Source organism: Mobula hypostoma, chromosome 11 (assembly GCF_963921235.1).
Source record: "Mobula hypostoma chromosome 11, sMobHyp1.1, whole genome shotgun sequence".
Classification (NCBI taxonomy): domain Eukaryota; kingdom Metazoa; phylum Chordata; class Chondrichthyes; order Myliobatiformes; family Myliobatidae; genus Mobula; species Mobula hypostoma.
Window position 1 is genome coordinate 48278725 of NC_086107.1, and position 21493 is coordinate 48300217.

A 21493-nucleotide genomic window follows, 5' to 3' on the forward strand; every position below is an offset into this window, starting at 1 on the left:
GGAAGAATGGGCAAAAAAGTGGCAGATGGAATACAATGTGGGGAAATGTACAATAATGCATTTTTTGGTAAAAAGAACAATAGTGCAAACTATTATCTAAATGGGGAGAAGGTTCATATTTCAGAGGTGCAGAGGGACTTAGGAGTCCTCATGCAAGACTCCCAGAAGGTTAATTTACAGGTTGAGTCTCTGGTAAAGAAGACAAATGCAATGTTGGCATGTATTTCTATGGGAATGGAATAGAAATGCAAGGAGACAATGCTGAGGCTTTATAAGACACTAGTCAGGCCACACTTAGAGTAATTCAACAGATTTGGTCCCCATATCCCAGAAAGGATGTGTTGTCATTGAAGAAGATCCAAAGGAGGTTCACAAGGATGATTCCAGGAATGACGGGGTTAACATATGAGAGGCATTTGGCAGCTTTGGGCCTGTACTCACTGGAATTTAGAAGAATGCAGGAGGATCTCATTGAAGCCTACAGAATGTTGAAAGGACTAGGTAGGGTGGATGTGGAAGGATGTTTCCTGTGGTGGAGGTATCCAGAACAAGAGGGCACAGCCTCAAAATTGAAGGGCGATCTTTTAGAACAGAAGTAAGGAGGAATGATTTTGGCCAGAGAGTGGTGAATCTGTGGAGTGTTCTGCCACAGACTGCAGTGGAAGCCAAGCCTATGGATATATTTAAGGTGGGAATTGATAGTTTCCTGATCAGTCACGGGATCAAAAGATATGGCGCAAAGGCAGGTATATGGGTGGAGTGGGATCTGGAATCAGCCATGAAGAAATGATCGGCTGAATGGCTTAATTCTGCTCCTTCACCCTATGATCTAAAGGGATGATGTCCCTCTATTCTGAGGCTGTGCTCTCTAGTCCAAGACTCCTCAATTATGGGAAACATCCTCTCCATATCCATTCTATCTAGGCCTTTCAATATTCAATAGGTTTCAATGATGTTACCCCTCATTCTTGTAAACTCCAGCTCAGGCCAAGAGCCATCAAATGCTTCTCATACATTAACCCTTTCATTCCTGAATTATTCTTTTGAATCTCCTCTGAACCCTGTACAATGTCAGCACATCTTTTCTTAGGTAAGAGTCCCAGTACTGCTCACAATGTTCCAAGTGAAGTCTAACCAATGCCTTATAAAGCCGCAGCATTACATCCTTACTTTCATATTCTAGTCTTCTCGAAATGATTGTGAACAATGTACTTGACTTCCTTAACAATGACTCAACCTGAAAGTTAATCTAGAGGGAATCCTGCAAAAGGACTTGCAAGTCCCTTTGTGCCTCCAATTTATGAATTTTCTCCCCATTTAGAAAATAGTCTATGCCTTTATTCCTTCTGCCAAAGTGTATTCCTGTACACTTCCCTGCACTATATTCCATTTGCCACTTCTGTGTCCATTCTCCTCATTTGTCCAATTTCTTCTGCAGACTTCCTGTTCCCTCTACACTACCTGCCCTTCCACCTATCTTAGTCTGTCTGTCTGTCCAGGTACCATATCCGATGCGGACGTTGGTGACCATGGTTTTCCATATAGATCTATCCTTCGTTCTTTTGATGGCTTCCATTTCCTTGATGTGTAGCCACCTGGCTGTGCTTTTGATGTACATAAGCCGAGGTCTTCCTCTAGGTTTGCTCCCCTCAATCTTTCCAGAGAGTATAAGTTTTTCTAGCTCATCTTTCCACGTGATGTGTCCTAGGAATCTGAGTTGTCTTTCTCCTATTGTTGGCATGAGTGATCGAACTGCTTGGGCTCTCCTGAGAACTTCTTCATTTGATGTGTGTGTGGTCCATGATATTTTCAACATTCTCCTGTAGAACCACTATTCAGCTGCTTCTAGTCTCTTTTCCATTGCTGGGGAAGTGGTCCAGCAATCACTTCCATAAGTCAGGATAGAATAAATGTAGCACTGCAGTATTCTGTTTTTAGTGTACATGCTCATCTTTCTGTCTGTTAATATGGTCTTCATTTTTTGGAAAGCTTATTTCACCATTGCTATTCTGTATTTGATATCTGCGTCGCACCTGCCATCACTTGTTATTAGGCTGCCAAGAAATCTGAAATGGTTGACTTGTTTGATATTTGTATTTCCGATCTTGATCACACATTGTGGGTTGTTTGTCTTACCTATCTTAGTATCGTCCGCATACTTGGCACAAAGCCATCAATTCCATCATCCAAATCATTAACATATAATGTGAAAAGTAGTGGTCCCAACGCCCACTCCTGCAGAACACCACTAGTCACTGACAGTCAACTAGGAAATATCCCATTTATTCCAACTCTTTACCTCCTCTATCCATGCTAATATCTTTCCTGTATTGTCATGGGCTCTTATCTTGTTTAACAGACTCATTAGTGTCACCTTATCAAAGGCCTTCTGAAAATCCAAGTAAATTGTCTGTCCATTTGAAATTCCCTCAGTAGTAGAAACATCTCAAAACATCTCAGTTGTGTCCTCTCAGAATCTTATGTGTTTCAATAGAATTACCCTTTATTCTTCTCAAATCAATAGAATATGATCCAATTGCTTAGCCAAATGGATACTTTGTGAGGCATGAGATACATTTAAGTGTTAAACCAACAGCAGATGTGTAAATGCGATGGTTCTTGTGTTGAAATTTATGTTTGTCTCTGCTGATCCCCAAGTGAATGAGACCATGATGTAACTTTCAGCATTGGTACAATATCCACAAGGCTTCACCTGATATTTCTCTCTGGCCCCCTCCTAAGGCCACTTCATTTCAGCCTGGGGAGTTGCTCCCTGGCCCCCAGGTGCACAATGTATCCTTGTGACTCCTGACTTTAACAAGGTATCAAGTTTGCACCAAGAGCATTGGGATCTGTTTACATCCTGTTCCTGTTCACTGATCAGTCCAGAGGAAGGGCCTGGACCTGAAACATCGACTGTTAATTACCTTCCGCAGATGCTGTATGAACCACTGAGTCTCTCCAGCAGGTTTTTTTTTTTGGCTCCAGGCTCCAGCATCTGCAGCTTCTTGTGTCTCTGGTATTTTAATATTTAAATAGTGGTTGGGTTCAATGCTCATTCACCCATTTAAGAACGGGATCCCTCATGTCAATTAGATTTGTTTCATTTCAATGGGTATAATTTAATCAATGCAGTAATACGGGAATTAATGACATAGACAATTCTAACATCTATCCTCACAAGATGCAGATACAAGAGTCATGTACTTATTAAATGCAATAAGCAGTCACATCTTAGTATAGATATATGTGATGAATTGCTTACACTTGATGTTTTTCTCACTTTTAATTTTCCATTGATAGTTAAGGATTATTTTATAGATGGCTGCGGTGATATCACATATTTTACATAATTGTTCAAAATTGAAGTTAACACAATCAATTTAAAAATGGAACCAAGTTCATATTACTTCTAGCAGATGCCTTTTTCTAAGTCTGAGTATAAAACATCCATTAACATGCAATTGTCTGAGGAAGCATCATCTATATGGAAGATTGTGGTTATTTTATTAAGTAATTTCTGTATAGTTTAAAACAAATATTTACCATATACTGTTACAAAGCAAAATAGAGTACAAACCCAAACAGGCAGGCATGAACAGGCAGAGGCGAGGGTAGGTTCTGGTAAGTTTTGTTTGTTTAGATTAGAGAGAATGCCAGGCAGGATGTGGGAAGTCAGGGAGACCTCCGGTGTCCTTCACAACGACACCTGCAAGAAGTGCATCCAGCTGCAGCTCCTAACAAACCATGTTAGGGGACTGGATCAGGAGCTGGATGACCTCCGGATCATTCGGGAGAATGAGGTGTTTGTAGATAGTAGCTTCAGGGAGGTAGTTACACCAAAGGAACAGCGCACAGGTAATTGGGTTACCGTCAGGCGAGGGAAGGGGAAAGGGCAGGCAGAGCAGGGTTTCCCTGTGGCTATTCCCCTCAACAACAAGTATACCTCATTGGATACTGTTGGGGGGGATGACTTAGCTGCAGTAGCCGGATCTCTGGCAATGAGTCTGGTTCTGCAGTGCAGAAGGGAGGGTGGAAGAAGAGGAGAGAGGTAGTGATAGGGGACTTGATAGTTAGAGGTACAGAAAGGAGGTTCTGTGGTCGTGACAGAGACTCCCAGAAGGTTTGTTGCCTCCTGGGTGTGAGGGTCAGGGAAGTCTCTGATTGCGTGCACAGCATTCTGAAGTGGGAGGGTGATCAGCCAGATGTCATGGTGCACATCGGTACCAATGACGTAGGAAGAAAGAGTGAGGAGGTCCTGAAGAGTGAGTATAGGGAGTTTGGTAGGTAGTTAAGAAACAGGACCTTGAGGGTGGTAATCTCAGGATTGCTACCTGTACTACGTGCCAGTGGGGGTAAGAATAGGATGCTCTGGCGGATGAACAAGTGGCTAGGGAACTGCTGTAGGGAGCAGGGTGTCAGATTTCAGGATCATTGGGACCTCTTCTAGGACCTGTACAAGAGAGATGGGTTACACCTGAACTACAAGGGGACCAATATCCTTGCAGGGAGATTTGTTAGTGCTTTTGTGGAGGGTTTAATCTAGATTTGCAGGGGGATGGGAACCAGAGTGCCAGAGTAGATAGTGGAGCGGGGGAGAGAAAAAATGATGTTAAAAGTTCATGCAAAGTCACAAATAGAAGGGTTGTGTGTGGTGGTAATAATCTTCTGAGGTGTGTCTATTTCAATGCAAGGAGTATTGTGGGGAAAGCTGACAAGCTGAGGGCAAGGATTGACACATGGAACTACGACATTATAGCCATTAGTGAAAGTTGGCTGCAGGAGGGGCAGGACTGGCAGCTTAGTGTTCCAGGGTTCTGATGTTTCAGACGTGATAGAGGCAGAGGAATGAAGGGTGGGGTGGGGGTTGGCATTGCTAGTCAGGGAGAATGTTACAGCAGTGCTCAAGCAGGACAGATTAGAGGGCTTGTCTACCGAGGCCATATGGGTGGAGCTGAGAAACAGGAAAGGTATGACCACATTAATGGGGTTGTATTATAGACCACTTAATAGTCAGCGAGAATTGGAGGAGCAAATCTGCAGAGAGATAGCAGACAACTGCAGGAAACATAAAGTTGTGATAGTAGGGGATTTTAATTTTCCACATATTGATTGGGATTCCCATACTGTTGAAGGCCCAGACGGGTTAGAGTTTATAAAATGTGTTCAGGAAAGTTTTCTAAATCAATATATAGAGGTACCAACTAGAGAGGATGCAATATTAGATCTCCTATTAGGAAACGAGTTAGGATAGGTGACGGAAGTGTGTGTAGGGGAACACTTTGGTTCCAGTGATCGTAACACCATTAGTTTCAACTTGATCATGGATAAAGATAGACCTGGTCCTCGGGTTGAGGTTCCAAACTGGAAAAAGGCCAAATTTGAAGAAATGAGAAAGGATCTAAAAAAAAAACAACAGGAATTCTGCAGATGCTGGAAATTCAAGCAACACACATAAAAGTTGCTGGTGAACGCAGCAGGCCAAGCAGCATCTATAGGAAGAGGTGCAGTCGACGTTTCAGGCCAAGACCCTTCGTCAGGACTAACTGAAGGAAGAGTGAGTAAGGGATTTGAAAGTTGGAGGGGGAGGGGGAGATCCAAAATGATAGGAGAAGACAGGAGGGGGAGGGATAGAGCCGAGAGCTGGACAGGTGATAGGCAAAAGGGGATACGAGAGGATCATGGGACAGGAGGTCCGGGAAGAAAGACGGGGGGGGGGGGTGTGACCCAGGGGATGGGCAAGAGGTATATTCAGAGGGACAGAGGGAGAAAAAGGAGAGTGAGAGAAAGAATGTGTGCATAAAAATGAGTAACAGATGGGGTACGAGGGGGAGGTGGGGCCTTAGCGGAAGTTAGAGAAGTCGATGTTCATGCCATCAGGTTGGAGGCTACCCAGACGGAATATAAGGTGTTGTTCCTCCAATCTGAGTGTGGCTTCATCTTTACAGTAGAGGAGGCCGTGGATAGACATGTCAGAATGGGAATGGGATTTGGAATTAAAATGTGTGGCCACTGGGAGATCCTGCTTTCTCTGGCGGACAGAGCGTAGATGTTCAGCAAAGCGGTCTCCCAGTCTGCGTCGGGTCTCACCAATATATAAAAGGCCACATCGGGAGCACCGGACGCAGTATATCACCCCAGTCGACTCACAGGTGAAGTGATGCCTCACCTGGAAGGACTGTTTGGGGCCCTGAATGGTGGTAAGGGAGGAAGTGTAAGGGCATGTGTAGCACTTGTTCCGCTTACACGGATAAGGATCTAAAAAGTGTGGATTGGGACAGGTTGTTCTCTGGCAAGGATGTGATTGGTAAGTGGGAGGCCTTCAAAGGAGAAATTTTGAGAGTGCAGAGTTTGTATGTTCCTGTCAGGGTTAAAGGCAAAGTGAATAAGAATAAGGAACCTTGGTTCTCAAGGGATATTAGAACTCTGATAAAGAAGGAAAGAGAGAGATATGATATGTATAGGAAACAGGGAGCAAATAAGGTGCTTGAGGAGTATAAAAAGTGCAAAAAAATACTAAAGAAATAAATCAGGAGGGCTAAAAGAAGACATGAGGTTGCTTTGGCAGTCAAGGTGAACGATAATCCAAAGAGCTTCTACAGGTATATTAAGAGCAAAAGGATAGTAAGAGATAAAATTGGTCCTCTTGAAGATCACAGTGGTCGGCTATGTATGGAACCAAAAGAAATGGGTGAGATCTTAAATGGGTTTTCTACATCTGTATTTACTAATGAAACTGGCATGGAGTCAATGGAAATCAGCCAATCAAGTAGTGAGGTCATGGAACCTATACAGATTGAGGAGGAGGAGGTGCTTGCTATCTTGAGGCAAATCAGAAGTAGGTACCCAGGACCTGACAGGGTATTTCCTCGGACCTTGAAGGAGACTAGTGTTGAAATTGCAGGGGCCCTGGCAGATATATTTACAATGTCGGTATCCACGGGTGAGGTGCCGGAGGATTGGAGGATATCTCATGTTGTTCTGTTATTTAAAAAAGGCTCTAAAAGTAATCCGGGAAGTTATAGGCTAGTAAATTTGACATCAGCAGTAGGTAAATTATTGGAAGGAGTACTGAGAGATAGGATCTACAAGTATTTGGATAGACAGGGACTTATTAGGGAGAGTCAACATGGCTTTGTGCTTGGTAGGTCATATTTAATGAATCTATTAGAGTTTTTCGAGGAGGTTACCAGGAAAGTGGATGAAGGGAAGGCAGTGGATGTTGTCTACATTGACTTCAGTAAGGCCTTTGGTAAGGTCCCGCATGGGAGGTTAGTTAGGAAGATTCATTCGCTAGGTATACATGGAGAGGTAGTAAATTGGATTAGACATTGGCTCGATGGAAGAAGCCAGAGAGTGGTAGTGGAGGATTGCTTCTCTGAGTGGAGGCCTGTGACTAGTGGTGTGCTCAGGGATCAGTGCTGGGTCCATTGTTATTTGTCATTTATATCAATGATCTGGTTGATAATGTGGTAGATTGAATCAGCAAATTTGCTGATGATACAAAGATTGGAGGTGTAGTGGACAGTGAGGAAGGTTTTCAAAGCTTGCAGAGGGATTTGGATCAGCTGGAAAAATGGGCTGTAAAATGGCAGATGGAATTTATTACAGACAAGTGTGAGGTATTGCACTTTGGAAGGACAAACCAAGGTAGAACATATAAGGTAAATGGTAGGGCACTGAGGAATGCAGTAGAACTGGGGGATCTGGGAATACAGATACAAAATTCCCTAAAAGTGACGTCACAGGTAGATAGCGTTGTAAGGAGAGCCTTTGGTACATTGGCCTTTATAAATCAAAGTATTGAGTATAAGAGTTGGAATGTTATGGTGAGGTTGTATAAGGCATTGGTGAGGCCAGATTTGGAGTATTGTGTACAGTTTTGGTCACCAAATTACAGGAAGGATATTAATAAGGTTGAAAGAGTGCAGGAAAGGTTTACAAGGATGTTGCCGGGACTTGAGAAAGTGAGTTACAGAGAAAGGTTGAATAGATTAGGACTTTATTCCCTGGAGCATAGAAGAATGAGGGGAAATTTGATAGAGGTATATAAAATTATGATGGGTATAGATAGAGTGAATGCAAGTAGGCTGTTTCCACTGAGGCTGGGGGAGAAAAAACCCAGAGGACATGGGTTAAGGGTGAAGGGGGAAAAGTTTAAAGGGAACATCAGGGGGGGCTTCTTCACACAGAGAGTGGTGGGAGTGTGGAATGAGCTGCCAGAAAAAGTGGTAAATGCGGGCTCACTTTTAACATTTAATAAAAACTTGGACAGGTACATGGATGAGAGATGGATGAGAGGTGTATGGAGGGATATGGGCCAGGTGCAGGTCAATGGGACTAGGCAGAAAAATGTTTCAGCACAACCAAGAAGGGCCAAAAGTCCTGTTTCTGTGCTGTAATGTTCTATGGTTCTATGGACTGACAGGTTTTGTTTTTGTCAATAACTAGAAGCATAATTTGTATTTCTTATAGATCCTTATGTGAAGATTCGTTTGATACTCAATAATAAAAAAATTAAGAAGAGGAAGACAGCAGTTAAAAAGAAAACTTTAAATCCATATTTCAATGAGTCTTTTACGTTTGATATAACTTTAGAAGAAATACAGGTGAGTAGTAAATGTGAAAAAGTTTAAAGAAAAGTCATGGTGTACTGGATTAGAATTTTGCTGTTGACTGTGAAATTCACTCATCCAATAATAAAGCAGCTTATTACCAAATTGATATTCTGACTCAAGCAGAGATGAGGAGGAAGTGGAGGCATCAATTGCTTTCTGACCTCAATATCATGTTCAGCTAACTGGAGGATGTCAACCAAGTAGCACACTGATTTTTTTTTTTGCCCTCTTGTTATTAACAATGTAACCTTTATCTACTTCCTTCACACACCCTGCAAAAACTGATTTCAGGGAGGTAGCACCATCAGTTTGCAGGAGACTTCCGGGAGAGGTGGGATGTCTGCAATAGAGTAGCTCCTCAGCAGCTAGCCAGCTAGTTTAAATAACGTTAGCTATGCTAATGAACGAATGACACCTGTTAAACTCACCTCAACATGTCTTTCACAGTCTTAACCCACCATGGGCAATAGAAAAGTCACTGTTGCAAACAGTGCAGCGAGCAACACTGTCATTATTTTTCACCCCTATTAAGCAGGGGTACACTTTAGTATAGTCTGAGGTGACGTACGTTTTATATTTTCTTTTTTTTGGAACACTGCCATGGTGCGCGCTTGCGCTCTCTCTCTCTCTCTCATGGTCTCTTGCTCGATCTCTCGCACTCTCGCTTGCTCTCTCGCGCTCTCGCTTGCTTGCTCTCGCGCTCTCGCTTGCTTGCTCTCGCACTCTCTCTTGCTTGCTCTCGCGCTCTCTCTCTCGCTCGCTCGCTCTCAAAAAAATTGATTCCGTGATATTGTATATAACTTGCGGGCATCAGGGAGCCACTATTCAAATTCGGGAGACTCCCGGAAATTCCGGGAGAGGTGGGATTCTGCTTCACAGGCTGTGCAAATTTGACCTCGTATATTGCAGCCCTTTGGAATAAGCTGCCAGCCCTATTTTACTAATCTTGAAAGTACTGTAAGTTTATAGCAATACTTAAATTATAAACTGTGGCCACCCACTTTCTACACAAGCGAACCGGCTCACAAAATAGCCCGCGTGCGGGAGAGACTTTTGTAATGCACCTCTGACGTCATTTCCACCCGGAGAGGGCTGGAGGGGAACTGCTTAAAAGCCACTGCGGTGAAGATTGAATAAACGAGTCTCAAGTGTGACTTACAGACTGTGTGTCATTATTTCTAGCTCTGTGTGTAGCACATCGCTACATTGGTGACCCTGACGGTCCAAACGGGATTTGGACCAAAGATGATCGACTCTTCATCTGTTCACGCAGTTTCGCTAAAACTGCCAACTTTCTGGACGCTGCGACGACGCATGTGGTTTGACCAAGCAGAAGCCCAGTTCCAGATTTGGCAGATATCTTTGGATTCCACACGTTACTATTACGTGGTGAGCTCCCTTGACCAGGAAACAGCCACATGGGTTGGGGATTTCATACAGTCACCCCCCGAAGAAGGCAAATATGCAGCATTCATGGCACTGCTCATAGAGACATTTGGCCTCTCACGGCGTGAGCGAGGTGCCCGCTTGCTGCACCTGGATGGTTTGGGAGACAGGCTGCCGTCAGCATTAATGAACGAGATGCTAGCCCTGGTTGGAGGACACAAGCCCTGCCTCATGTTTGAGCAGGCGTTCCTAGAACAACTGCCCAAGGACATACGTCTGCTGCTGGCCGACGCAGATTACATTGACCCCCCAGAACATGGCGGCCCAGGCAGATGTGCTGTGGAAAGCCAAGAGAGAGAGCGGGGTATCCGTTGGACAGATTACCAAGCCATGCACCCAACAGCAGGCCAGACCAGGCCTGGCAACGGAGCACACACAACCCAGAGGCAGGAGTGAGGAGGCCAATGAACAGTAGTGCTTCTACCACCAGCGGTGGGACACAGAAGCCCGCCGTTGTCGCCCGCCCTGCAAGTTCCTGGGAAATGCCAGGGCCAGCCGCCGCTAATGGCTACGGCGGCTGGCCACCAGTCCAGCCTCCTGTATGTCTGGGGCAAACAGTCGGGACGCTGCTTCTTGGTCGATACCAGAGCGGAGATCAGCGACTTACCCCCAACGGGGTATGACACCTGCAACAGAGAGACGGGACCCACCCTGAGGGCCGCAAACGGCAGCACAATTTGGACCTATGGCACCCACACAGTGCAGCTACAGTTCAGCGCCAGCCAGTTCACGTGGGACTTCACACTGGCCGCCATAGCCCAACCACTCCTGGGGGCGGACTTCTTGTGAGCTCACAGCCTGCTGGTCGACTTGCAAGGGAAAAGACTGGTCCATACCAAGACTTTCCAGACATTCTCCCTGGGTGAAGCCAAGTTGCTGGCCCCACACCTGGACTCCATCATGCTGTCCGCCAATGAATTCACCAGAATCCTGGTGGACTTTCCATCGGTTCTGGCACCGCAGTTCACGGCAGCCATGCCCAGACACGGAGTACAGCACCACATCCCGACCCAGGGACCACCCCTCCATGCCCGTGCACGAAGGCTCCCCCGAGACAAGCTCCGCCTGGTGAAGGAGGAGTTCAAGAGGATGGAGGAATTGGGGATCATACGGTGGTTCAACAGCCCATGGGCCTCCCCATTGCATATGGTGCACAAAGCAGCCAGGGGCTGGAGACCATGTGGCGACTATGCAGACTGAACGAGGCTACAACTCCAGACCGGTACCCCGTGCCGCACATACAGGACTTTGCAGCAAACCTGCATGGGACAAGCATCTTTTCCAAAGTAGACCTCGTCCGGGGGTACCATCAAATCCTGGTACACCCTGAAGACATCCCCAAAACAGCACTCATCACCCCGTTTGGCCTGTTCGAATTCCTCCGAATGCCGTTAAGCCTGAAGAATGCCGCACAGACGTTCCAGCGACTAATGGATGCGGTGGGACATGACCTGGACTTTGCGTTCATCTATTTGGACAACATCCTCATAGCCAGCAGTTCGTCAGGAACGTCTGTCCCACCTCTGCCAGCTCTACTCCCGCCTGAGTGATTTCGGCCTCACGATCAACCCGGCCAAATATCAGTTCGGACTTGACACCATCAACTTCCTGGGCCACAGGATTATCAAAGACGGGGCAACACCTCTGCCTGCCAAGGTAGACACGATCCGCCACTTTGCCCGGCCCAACAAAGTTAAAGGCCTGCAGGAGTTCGTTGGTATGGTGAACTTCTACCACTGCTTCCTCCCCTCAGCAGCCCATATCATGCGCCCTTTGTTCAACCTGATGTCGGGTAAAGGCAAGAACATTACTTGGGATGAAGCGGCCGCGGCCACTTTCGTTAAAGCCAAGGAAGCCTTACCAGACCCCGCGATGCTGGTGCACCCCAGCACGGACGTTCCAACTGCCCTCACAGTGGACACATCCAACACAGCAGTCGGTGGGGTGCTGGAGCAACTCATCAAGGGGCGCTGGCAACTCCTGGAGTTCTTCAGCAGGCACCTACGGCCACCCGAACTCAAGTACAGTGCCTTCGACCAGGAGCTGTTGGCACTATATCTGGCAATCCGGCATTTCAGGTACTTCTTAGAAGGCAGGCCGTTCACCGCATTCATGGACCACAAACCATTGACCTTCACGTTCACAAAGGTGTCCGATCCCTGGTCGGCCCGCCAGCAGCAACATCTGTCCTACATCTCCGAGTACACGATGGACATCCAGCATGTCTCGGGAAAGGACAACGTTGTTGTGGACGCACTCTCCAGACCAGCTATCCAGGCCCTGTCCCAGGGGTGGACTATGCAGCGCTGGTGGAGGTGCAGCAGGCAGACGACGAGATGCCCAGCGACAGGACCGCAGTCTCGGGTTTGCAGCTGCAAGACTTCCTCGTAGGCCCAGGTGAGAGGATCCTCCTGTGTGACGTGTCTACCAGCCAACCTCGCCCCATCGTCCCAGCAGCCTGGCGACGGTGAGTTTTCGACTCCATACACGGCTTGGCGCACCCATCTATCAGGACAACCGTCTGGATGGTCTCCAGCAAGTTTGTGTGGCACGGACTTCGCAAACAGGTCAGCGAATGGGCCAAAACGTGCACGCAGTGGCAAACAGCCAAGGTGCAGCGGCACACCAAAGCCCCGCCGCAGCGGTTCGAACCCACCCGCCGGAGGTTCGACCACATTCATGTGGATATCGTGGGACCCCTGCCAGTGTCGCAAGGAGTGTGGTACCTCCTAACTATGGTAGACCGGTTCACCAGATGGCCAGAGGCGGTCCTGTTCAACGACACCACCGCCGATTCCTGCGCCCCAGTGCTGATTGCAACCTGGGTAGCACGCTTCGGGATCTCGGCCCACATTACCTCCGACAGAGGCGCCCAGTTCACCTCCAGTCTGTGGTCAGCTGTGGCCAACCTGTTGGGAACACAATTACACCACACAACTGCCTACCACCCACAGTCGAACGGACTAGTGGAACACTTCCACCGTCAGCTCTCATGGCCCGCCTGAAAGGGCTTCCCTGGGTCTTGCTTGGAATCTGCACAGCACACAAAGAGGATCTGCACACCTCGTCGGCCGAGCTGGTGTACGGCACACCCCTGGTCGTCCCAGGAGAGTTCATACCAGCCTCAAGGGGGCAAGAGGAAGAACCCGCAGCAGTCCTAAACAGACCACGCGAAAGGCTCGGCAACCTGGCCCCCGTACCGACTTCTCAGCACGGACGGATCCCGACCTGCGTACCCAAAAACCTACAGAACTGTAAGTTTGTATTCGTACGAAGGGGCGCACACCGGGCACCGCTACAGCGGGTGTACGAAGGGCCATTCAAGGTGATCAGTAACAACGAGTCCACGTACGTTCTGGACATTGGGGGGAAAGAGGAGGTTTTCACGGTGGACCGACTCAAACTGGCCCATGCGGACTTGGCGCAGCTGGTCGAGGTTCAGGCACCGCGGCGCAGAGGCAGACCACCCAAACAGAGACTGATCCAGACTGTGGACATTGGGGGTGTATCACCGGTTCTGGGGGGGGGTGGCGGTTATGTGGCGACCCACTTTCTACTCAAGCGAACGGGCTCACAAAATAGCCCACGCGCGGGTAGAGACTTTTATAATGCACCTCTGACGTCATCTCCGCCCGGAGAGGGCTGGAGGGGAACTGCTTAAAAGCCAGTGCCACTAAGTTTGAATAAACGAGTCTCGAGTGCGACTTATAGACTGCGCGCTGTTATTTCTAGCTCTGTGTATAGCACGTCGCTACAAAACAATATTTAGCAGGCTGTATTACACTCTTGGAGAATAAACCTGAAGTGGTAAATCTCTTGAAGATCTTGATTGAAAATCTGAGTGACTATCCTTCCAACTCCCTAGTCTGTGCTCATCACACTGTTGGCCTCAGCACTCCAGGGCTATGAAGATTTCTGCTACAGTTACTTCCCAGAAAATCTGACTGGAAAGCATTCATGTTCAAACACCAATTTAGAACATGTATGATCTAAGCTGGAAGACCTTGCTGCACACCTGTATTTGGACTAACAAAGGACTATCATTTCAGCAATATCCTATGGCAGCAGCAAGGCAGTGGCACTTATGAAATTGTGCTCAGAATAATTTTGTACTTCTAATTTAGGAGTGGAAATTAAGTACTGCCGAGTTAGACATACTGTTACATTGCACTCCTGTGAGCTGTGTTATTATTCAGCATAAAACACTTCCCATTAAAGTCTTTACTTGATTGCTAATAAATTGCAATGCAAAATGACTTTGAATAATGATGCCAGTGGTGTAGTGGCACCAGCACCGGATTTCAAGGTGAATGGTCCTGGGTTTGCATGCTCCTTGCATGCTTTCCATCCGTACTGTGTTGAGCTTCGAGCTAGCAACTTGGCCTTGTAAAAACAGACAAAATGCTAAGGAAACACCAAAAAATGCCGTCCGATGTGCCACATGACATGAAAAGGAACAACAAACATGAATAGAAATTAGAAAAGATTATATTGTATAATTTACTCACACATTAGAGGATCACTAGCAATATGTTAAGATTCCTCTTCATGTAACGTTCTTGAAGGTGACCCCCAAACGATCCACGCTTGATATCCTCCTATTTCTCAACTACATTCTGCCTGTTATCTTCTAAAGAATGATGTCAGATTCCACAAGAAAATGGTGAATTGATTTATTATTGTCACATGCAAGGCTATAATAAGGTAGACTGTGAGTTCAAGAGTCTATCTTATTGTTCTAGGGGACTATTGAATAGCTCGAAACAAATGGATAGATGCTGAATGTCAGCCTGGTGCTATGTACTTTCAGGCCTTTGTATCTTCTTCTCCATCTATAAGAGAGATTGTGGGCTAGATGAGATCTTTAGTTATGTAGGCTGCTTTACCAAAGCAATGAGAAATACAGACAAAATGCACAGATCTTTGATGTTTCTTGTGATCTTGGGCAGAGCAGTTTCCATCCCAAGCTGTGATACATTCAGATATGATGCTTTCTATGGAGCATCTACATTTGTATAAGCTGTTGAGGATCAAGGGGGTACCAGATTTCTTTACCCACCTTGGAAATAATGGTGACAGAGCACCAACCACGGTATCCAGATGGTTGGGCCACGATCGGCTGGTGATGCTGTTCACTTCTAGAAACTAGAAGCTCTCAACATTCTCGATCTCAGCACTGTTGATGCAAGCAAAAGCATGTACATTACCCCTCTTCTTGAAGTCAATGATCAGCTCTTTCGTTTTCCTGGTATTGAGGGAAAGATTTTCGCCATAGCATCATGCCAGTTGGCCCTCAATCTCTTTTCTGGACTCAAAGTTCAAAGTAAATTTATTATCAAAGTACATCTATCTCACCATATACAACACTGAAATTCATTTTCTTGCAGGCATTCAAAGTAAATGCAAAAGCACAATAGAATCAATGAAATAATAATACTAATAATAAATAAGCAATAAATAATAAGAATATAAGATGAAGAAACCTTGAAAGTGAATTCATAGGTTATGGAAACAGTCCAGTAAAGAGGCGAGTGAAGCTACCCCATCTGATTCAAGAGGTTGATGGTTGGGGGTGATAACTATTCCTGAACCTGGTGGTGTGGGTCCTGAGGCTCTTGTACCTCATTCCTGATGGTAGCAGCGTGAAAAGCGAATGGCCTAGATGGTGGGGGTCCTTGATGATGGATGCTGCTTTCCTGCAACAGCACTCCATATAGATGTGCTCAATGGTGGGGAGGCATTTACCAATGATGGACCGGACTGTATCCACTACTTTTTGTAGGCTTTTCCATTCTAAAGTATTGGTGTGTCCATACTAGGCTTTGATACAACTAGTCAATGTATTCCCATCTGCCCTTCCTCCGTGACCTCTCCCACCAGGTCCCTGGTGGAGGAGTTTGTCAAACGGTGCCAGCTAAATCATCTGCAGCTCAATATCAGTAAGACAAAGGAGATGGTGATGGACTTTAGGAAGACTAAGCCTGCATTGCTCCCTGTTACTATTGATGGTGAGGGTGTGGATGCGGTGAGGACCTGGCAGGGCACCTGGATGACAGACTTTAGTGGAGAACCAACACAGAGGTTGTGTACAAGAAGGACCAGATTTGCCTCTACTTTCTGTGGAGACTGAGATCCTTTGCAGTATCCAGGCCTCTCCTTCACCTGTTCTACCAGTCTGTTCTTGCCAGTACAATCTTCTATGCGGTGGTGTGCTGGGGCAATGGCATCGATATGGGTGATGCCATCAGGCTCAATAAACTTATTACAAAGGCTGGCTCTGTTATAGGAGTCAAACTGGACACACTGGATGCTGTGGTAGAGCAAAGGACCCTACGGAAAATCCTGGCAATTCTGGACAATGTTTTTCACCCTCTGCATGCCACCTTGACTGAACAGAGGAGCAGTTTTAGTAATAGACTAAGACAACTGTGCTTCTCCAAAGAGCACTGTGTGAGGTCTTTTTCACCCTTGGCCATTAGCCTCTAGAATGAGTCAACCTATAGCTGGGGAAGACTGTATGAGGTAACTTATTTTTTATTCTAGCTTACTTCCTTTCTAATATTTGTATATCTGTGCACTTGTAATGCTACTGTGAACCTGTAATTTCTGTTGGGATCAATACAGTATCCATCTATTTTGAAGGTTATTTGGTCATATGAATGAGTGTAGTTGGGCAGCATGAGCTTGTTGGGCTGGAAGGAACTGTTATTTGTGCTGTATCTCTAAATAAAATAAAATAGAAAACACTTCATGAACTCTATGTACTTGTGGGAAATCTTGCAAATACTATCGAACACATCCCACCAGAAATGAGATATTAAATATATAGAATAACCCAAACCAACTTGTTGATCCAACACAAATATGAGGATATGCATGACATGAACCCAATACATTTGTGGCTCAGCTTGGGTAACTAGATTCTACTTGTGATGCATTTGCCCCAATAAGATAATTCAATCTCATAAATGAATCGGATTTACATCTATTTTCAATTACATTCTCTGATTGCTCCTCTGTCCTTAGCTTTGCTGCTGAAACCCTCCATGACTTTGGTACGATTAGATTTGACTTTTCCAGCACACCTTTCTCCAAGCTTCCACTTTTCTTAAGCTTATATTACTTCAAATCATGCAGAGTTTACACCACTCTTGTTCAGCCATTTCATCAGTCCTATATTATCCCCTGGTTGAACAATGTCAATTTTAATAGCCTTGTCCTAGTTTGCAAATTTTCCATGTCCTCTCTCATTTCCAAAGTCTATAATTCCTCATTCTAAAGCCTTCCATAGTATCTGATCAACTCCCCAATTCTAGCTTCTTGTAAAACACCAGTTTAAGCACTTATCTTGCTGCTAAATTGTCAAGGGTTTGTCTCAATTTATTTTCCTTGGCCTCTCTACTCTAGATCTCATTGTAAATTTACCCCATTTGCTCCTGCTTTTTATTGATAATATTTTTATTATGTATGATTTGGTGTCAAATGTTATTTGTAAACATTCCAGTAAACTGTCTTTGGATGTTTTACAATATTAAAGGGGCTATTTATGCATTCAAAATTTTTATTGTGTTAACAATTTCATTCAGGAATGACTGGGATGGAATAAGGGAAATGAAGAGTTTTTATTTGCAGCAATCATGGTCCAAACAATGAGCTGAGCATTATCCTGCCTCATCAGTGAAGCCAAGATTTGTTTTGAAATTGTATACTTTGCTATATCTGAAATGCTTTTGCAATACTTGAAATCAATAAATGAATATAATATAAATAGTATTCTAAATGCCTCTATCAGAAGCAATAGCCCTTTTGGGGAAAAAGTGAAATTAAATAGATAACAAGGACTGATGAAGGATTATAAGATGTAGGTTGAGTTCTTGAACCACAAGGGTAAAAAGACCCTGATAAGATTTTGTTACAGGTCTCCAATATAGTATATATTAATCCAGATATCGTTTTCAAAATATATGAGAAGGTAGATAAGTTATAGGGAGAAAACAGGAGAGTAGAGTTAAAAACAAAGCTATGATTGAATATCAGAGCAGACTTGATGGGCTGAATGGCCTAATAATATATGTTATGTTCATATTACCTTTCAATTTTTCTCCTCTTTCATAACACAGAAAGTGCAGTTGGTGATCTCTGTGTGGGATTATGACAAGATGTCAAAGAACGATGCCATTGGAAGACTCTTTCTTGCCAGTGATGCCACTGGAAATCAGTTACGCCACTGGTCCGACATGCTGGCCAATCCCAGACGACCAATTGCACAATGGCACTCTCTCCAATCCAAAGAGCAAGTCAACAAAGAACTCAGAAGGCTTAAAAAGAATCCTCATCAAAAAGGCAAAAGCTATTGAAGCCAAAGTACAGTTCATAAAGAAGTACACTGAAATATTACCTGCTTCAGATAGAACTATTCACCCATAATCTGTAACACTCTGTTACAAACTTCTGTATTCTAGAAGCTGATCCAAACTGGAGGAGTTTTTTTTTCTATATTTTGTTTCTCAAGCGAAATCGATATACGAAATCGAATATATTTATTAAAGAATGGCTTAGTTTTGTGATTCTGTTTCTAATTGTAAAGCTAAGCCTGGTACAGAAAGGAGAACAGGACAGATTAGAAACACTGGCATTTTGGGATTCCCACTCTTCAGGAAAATTATATCACAATAAGAATAAATGTAACATAATGATTCATTCTGAATAAGTTGCAGCTATACCATAATTCAAGGGTGATGATTCTAACCTCCTGAACTCCATTACTATTTTAATGGATCTTTATCTTTATAATCGTAGATATGTTAATAACTGAAGTGATTTCTTTGCAAATAACAGAAGATCAATAAGTTTAGGGAAATGAATCTAGCCCTTGGTTTGTGGTGAGATGGTGGATTTTGCTCTTGGCTGCAATTGTGAGGAAGAATTGACCAGAATCTGCTTTTGCTTATCATTCATTGGTCCTGGACTAAATTTGAAAGAGTCAATGTTATTAATAGAATCATACCTAGTTTTGAAGAGCTTCTAGCATGAATATTTCCTGGGAGTTGGTAGCTCAGACCAAATCTATTGAATAGCCACATAAACAAGATATAGAAAGCTTTCTGCAACTTTCAAAATATTATCTAACTAGCAGATAAAGTCCTTAAGTTCAGGCGGTCATAAATCTGTGGGGAGACCAGCAAATCTCATGAAGGAGAGTACCTTTTACAAATTTTTGGATATTTAGAATTTTGAAAATGGGTGTGATTGATGCTAGCCTGGATTCAGAGGCTGTGGTGATTAGAACCACAGGATTAGAGTATTGAATTAAATATTTGTGATATTCCAAAGCCTAATAGTAGTTTCTGGGCCTGCCAGACAAAATGGTCATGCTACAGATGACAAACTGTTGTCATGGAAACACCCTTACAAATTAGGTATCTTGCTTCTCATCCTAAAAAGTGTGTGGAGATCAATGCTGGAGGGAAGCAGAACAGAATCCTGAAGTAAATGCAGGATCACTTCCAGAGAACTTCAGGAGAACGAGGCTAACTCTGCTCTATTCTCATCCCATATGAATAATATTCATTTACCTCACCAGATGTTATCTGTGAAGATATCCTTTTAAATTTATTATGTTGGAAAGTATTTAAATATTTTTTGCTATGGTGCAAGTTTTCCAATTTGTTGTTAAAGTTTTAATTGCTTTCACTGTCGATAGTATGTGAATGGGAGCAGGAAATGGTATTAGTTAATGAGCTTTGGAAATCACGCTGGTCCTGATCTATTTCTGTTCAGGATTTTCTTGCCTTTTTCTCAACCAGAGATTTCCCCCTCCTAATGGGCTAGACAAACTGGCAAACTATTTTCCACCCATAACCACAATGTCTTCAAGGGTAAACATAATAAAGACTGCATTCACCCAAGTACCTTGTTTTCGGATATAGAGGGAAATGATTATGTTTTTTAAAAAGTCTAATTGTCACTTAAATTATGATTATCTTTTAAAATCTCAACTTTCTCAGTAGTAATTATAATTGAATCACATTTAAAAGTAACGTAATCTACTTGCAATGCAAAATAAAATAAATTTAAATACCTCATCTGATAGACAAATTTTTCTTCAGCTCCTACACATCTTGTTGAAAACTTCCTCATCTTTTCTTAGTTTATCAATGCTACGATGGGCAATATTTTTCTCTGTGGTGGGTAAACCATTCTCTATATGATCCTCTTCTGAAGATTTGGAGTTATTCCAAACTCAAGATTCATAATATTGTTTTTCACCCCGATTTACTTTCCTTCCACATTGCACAGCATTTTAAAGTCCAGTCTTGACACAACGTTGCAAACAATACCTCAGCTTTTTTTTAATATTGATCACAACTAGGACTATTACCTGATACAAACCTTTGATTACTTCATACTAAGTGGCTGAGCCAAAACTCTCCCATCAAAATGTAAACGAGTTAAATACAAAAGTTGTATCCTTTGATGGCTGCTATGGTTACTCAAACTAACTAAAAAAAAGAATCATATTGTAATATGATAAATGATAATGTTGGAACCATCAGAAAGGTACTCAATCTGTAAATTTTATGTTGAAAGGAGATTACTTCAGAAAAAAACTCCATTATTGACTACATAACGTAAAAGGAAGATGAAACCTTGTTTGGATGCACAACTTCAATGAGAATATTTCACGTCTCTATTCTAAGTGACACAGGATGTCAATGAAAAACAATTGTCCGGATTTATTTATTTGACTAGAGGAAAATATTCTAAAGGAAATGGCTAACAAAGATAAATGTAATAGAAAGCAAATAAAAATATATGCATCGAGAGGTCTGTGGATTCATTTTCTGACTGGTATTGAATTAGGTAATCCTAAGCATTATCTTGTTTCAGCATTCTCAGGTGGGTATGGAAAAATCCAGTGGGAATATATATATTGCTGATGATGGAATCTAGAATTGGGCTTGACTGGTGCATTCTTTCTGTTGTACGCTATTCTCATAATTCAGCATTGATGTCAAATGTTGTATGTTTGATATTTCAGTGATATTTCAGTAATCTTGTAAATAGATTGTTTGATTAAGCATTCTTGTTCTTTTCCATAATTCATTACGGGTTATATGTATAAATATGTGAATTGCATATGTTATCACTCTACCACATGATACGTACACAGCTCACTTAAAGTAAGTACAAAGTTAGACTCAAGTTTCAGACTCATGTGTCTTCCTTTGAATTAGTTTAATGTCTTGAAGATACAAAACATAACAGTGGCATTTTTAAATGAACCCAAGATACCTACTGACTGATTGAAATGCAGCAAGGAATGGTGAGTAAAAAAACTAGTGTAGCACATGTTCTTCAGAGGGGATGATAGAATCAAGTATGAAATAAAAGTCAGAAAATGGATGAATTCACTAGTTTGTTAAGAA

The 21493-nt window shown here is 43.6% G+C and overlaps 1 protein-coding gene across 1 annotated transcript in view; it reads left to right on the plus strand.

The window, feature by feature from the left end:
* syt8 (synaptotagmin VIII) overlaps positions 1-21257 on the plus strand; it is a 95280-nt gene extending 74023 nt beyond the window's left edge. Inside the window, exons 8-9 of the mRNA XM_063062007.1 lie at positions 8476-8609; positions 18185-21257. Of these exons, the coding sequence (XP_062918077.1) occupies positions 8476-8609; positions 18185-18421 (371 nt within the window). The 3' untranslated portion in view covers positions 18422-21257. The remainder of the gene's footprint in view (positions 1-8475; positions 8610-18184) is intronic.
* The last annotated feature ends 236 nt before the right edge of the window (positions 21258-21493 follow it).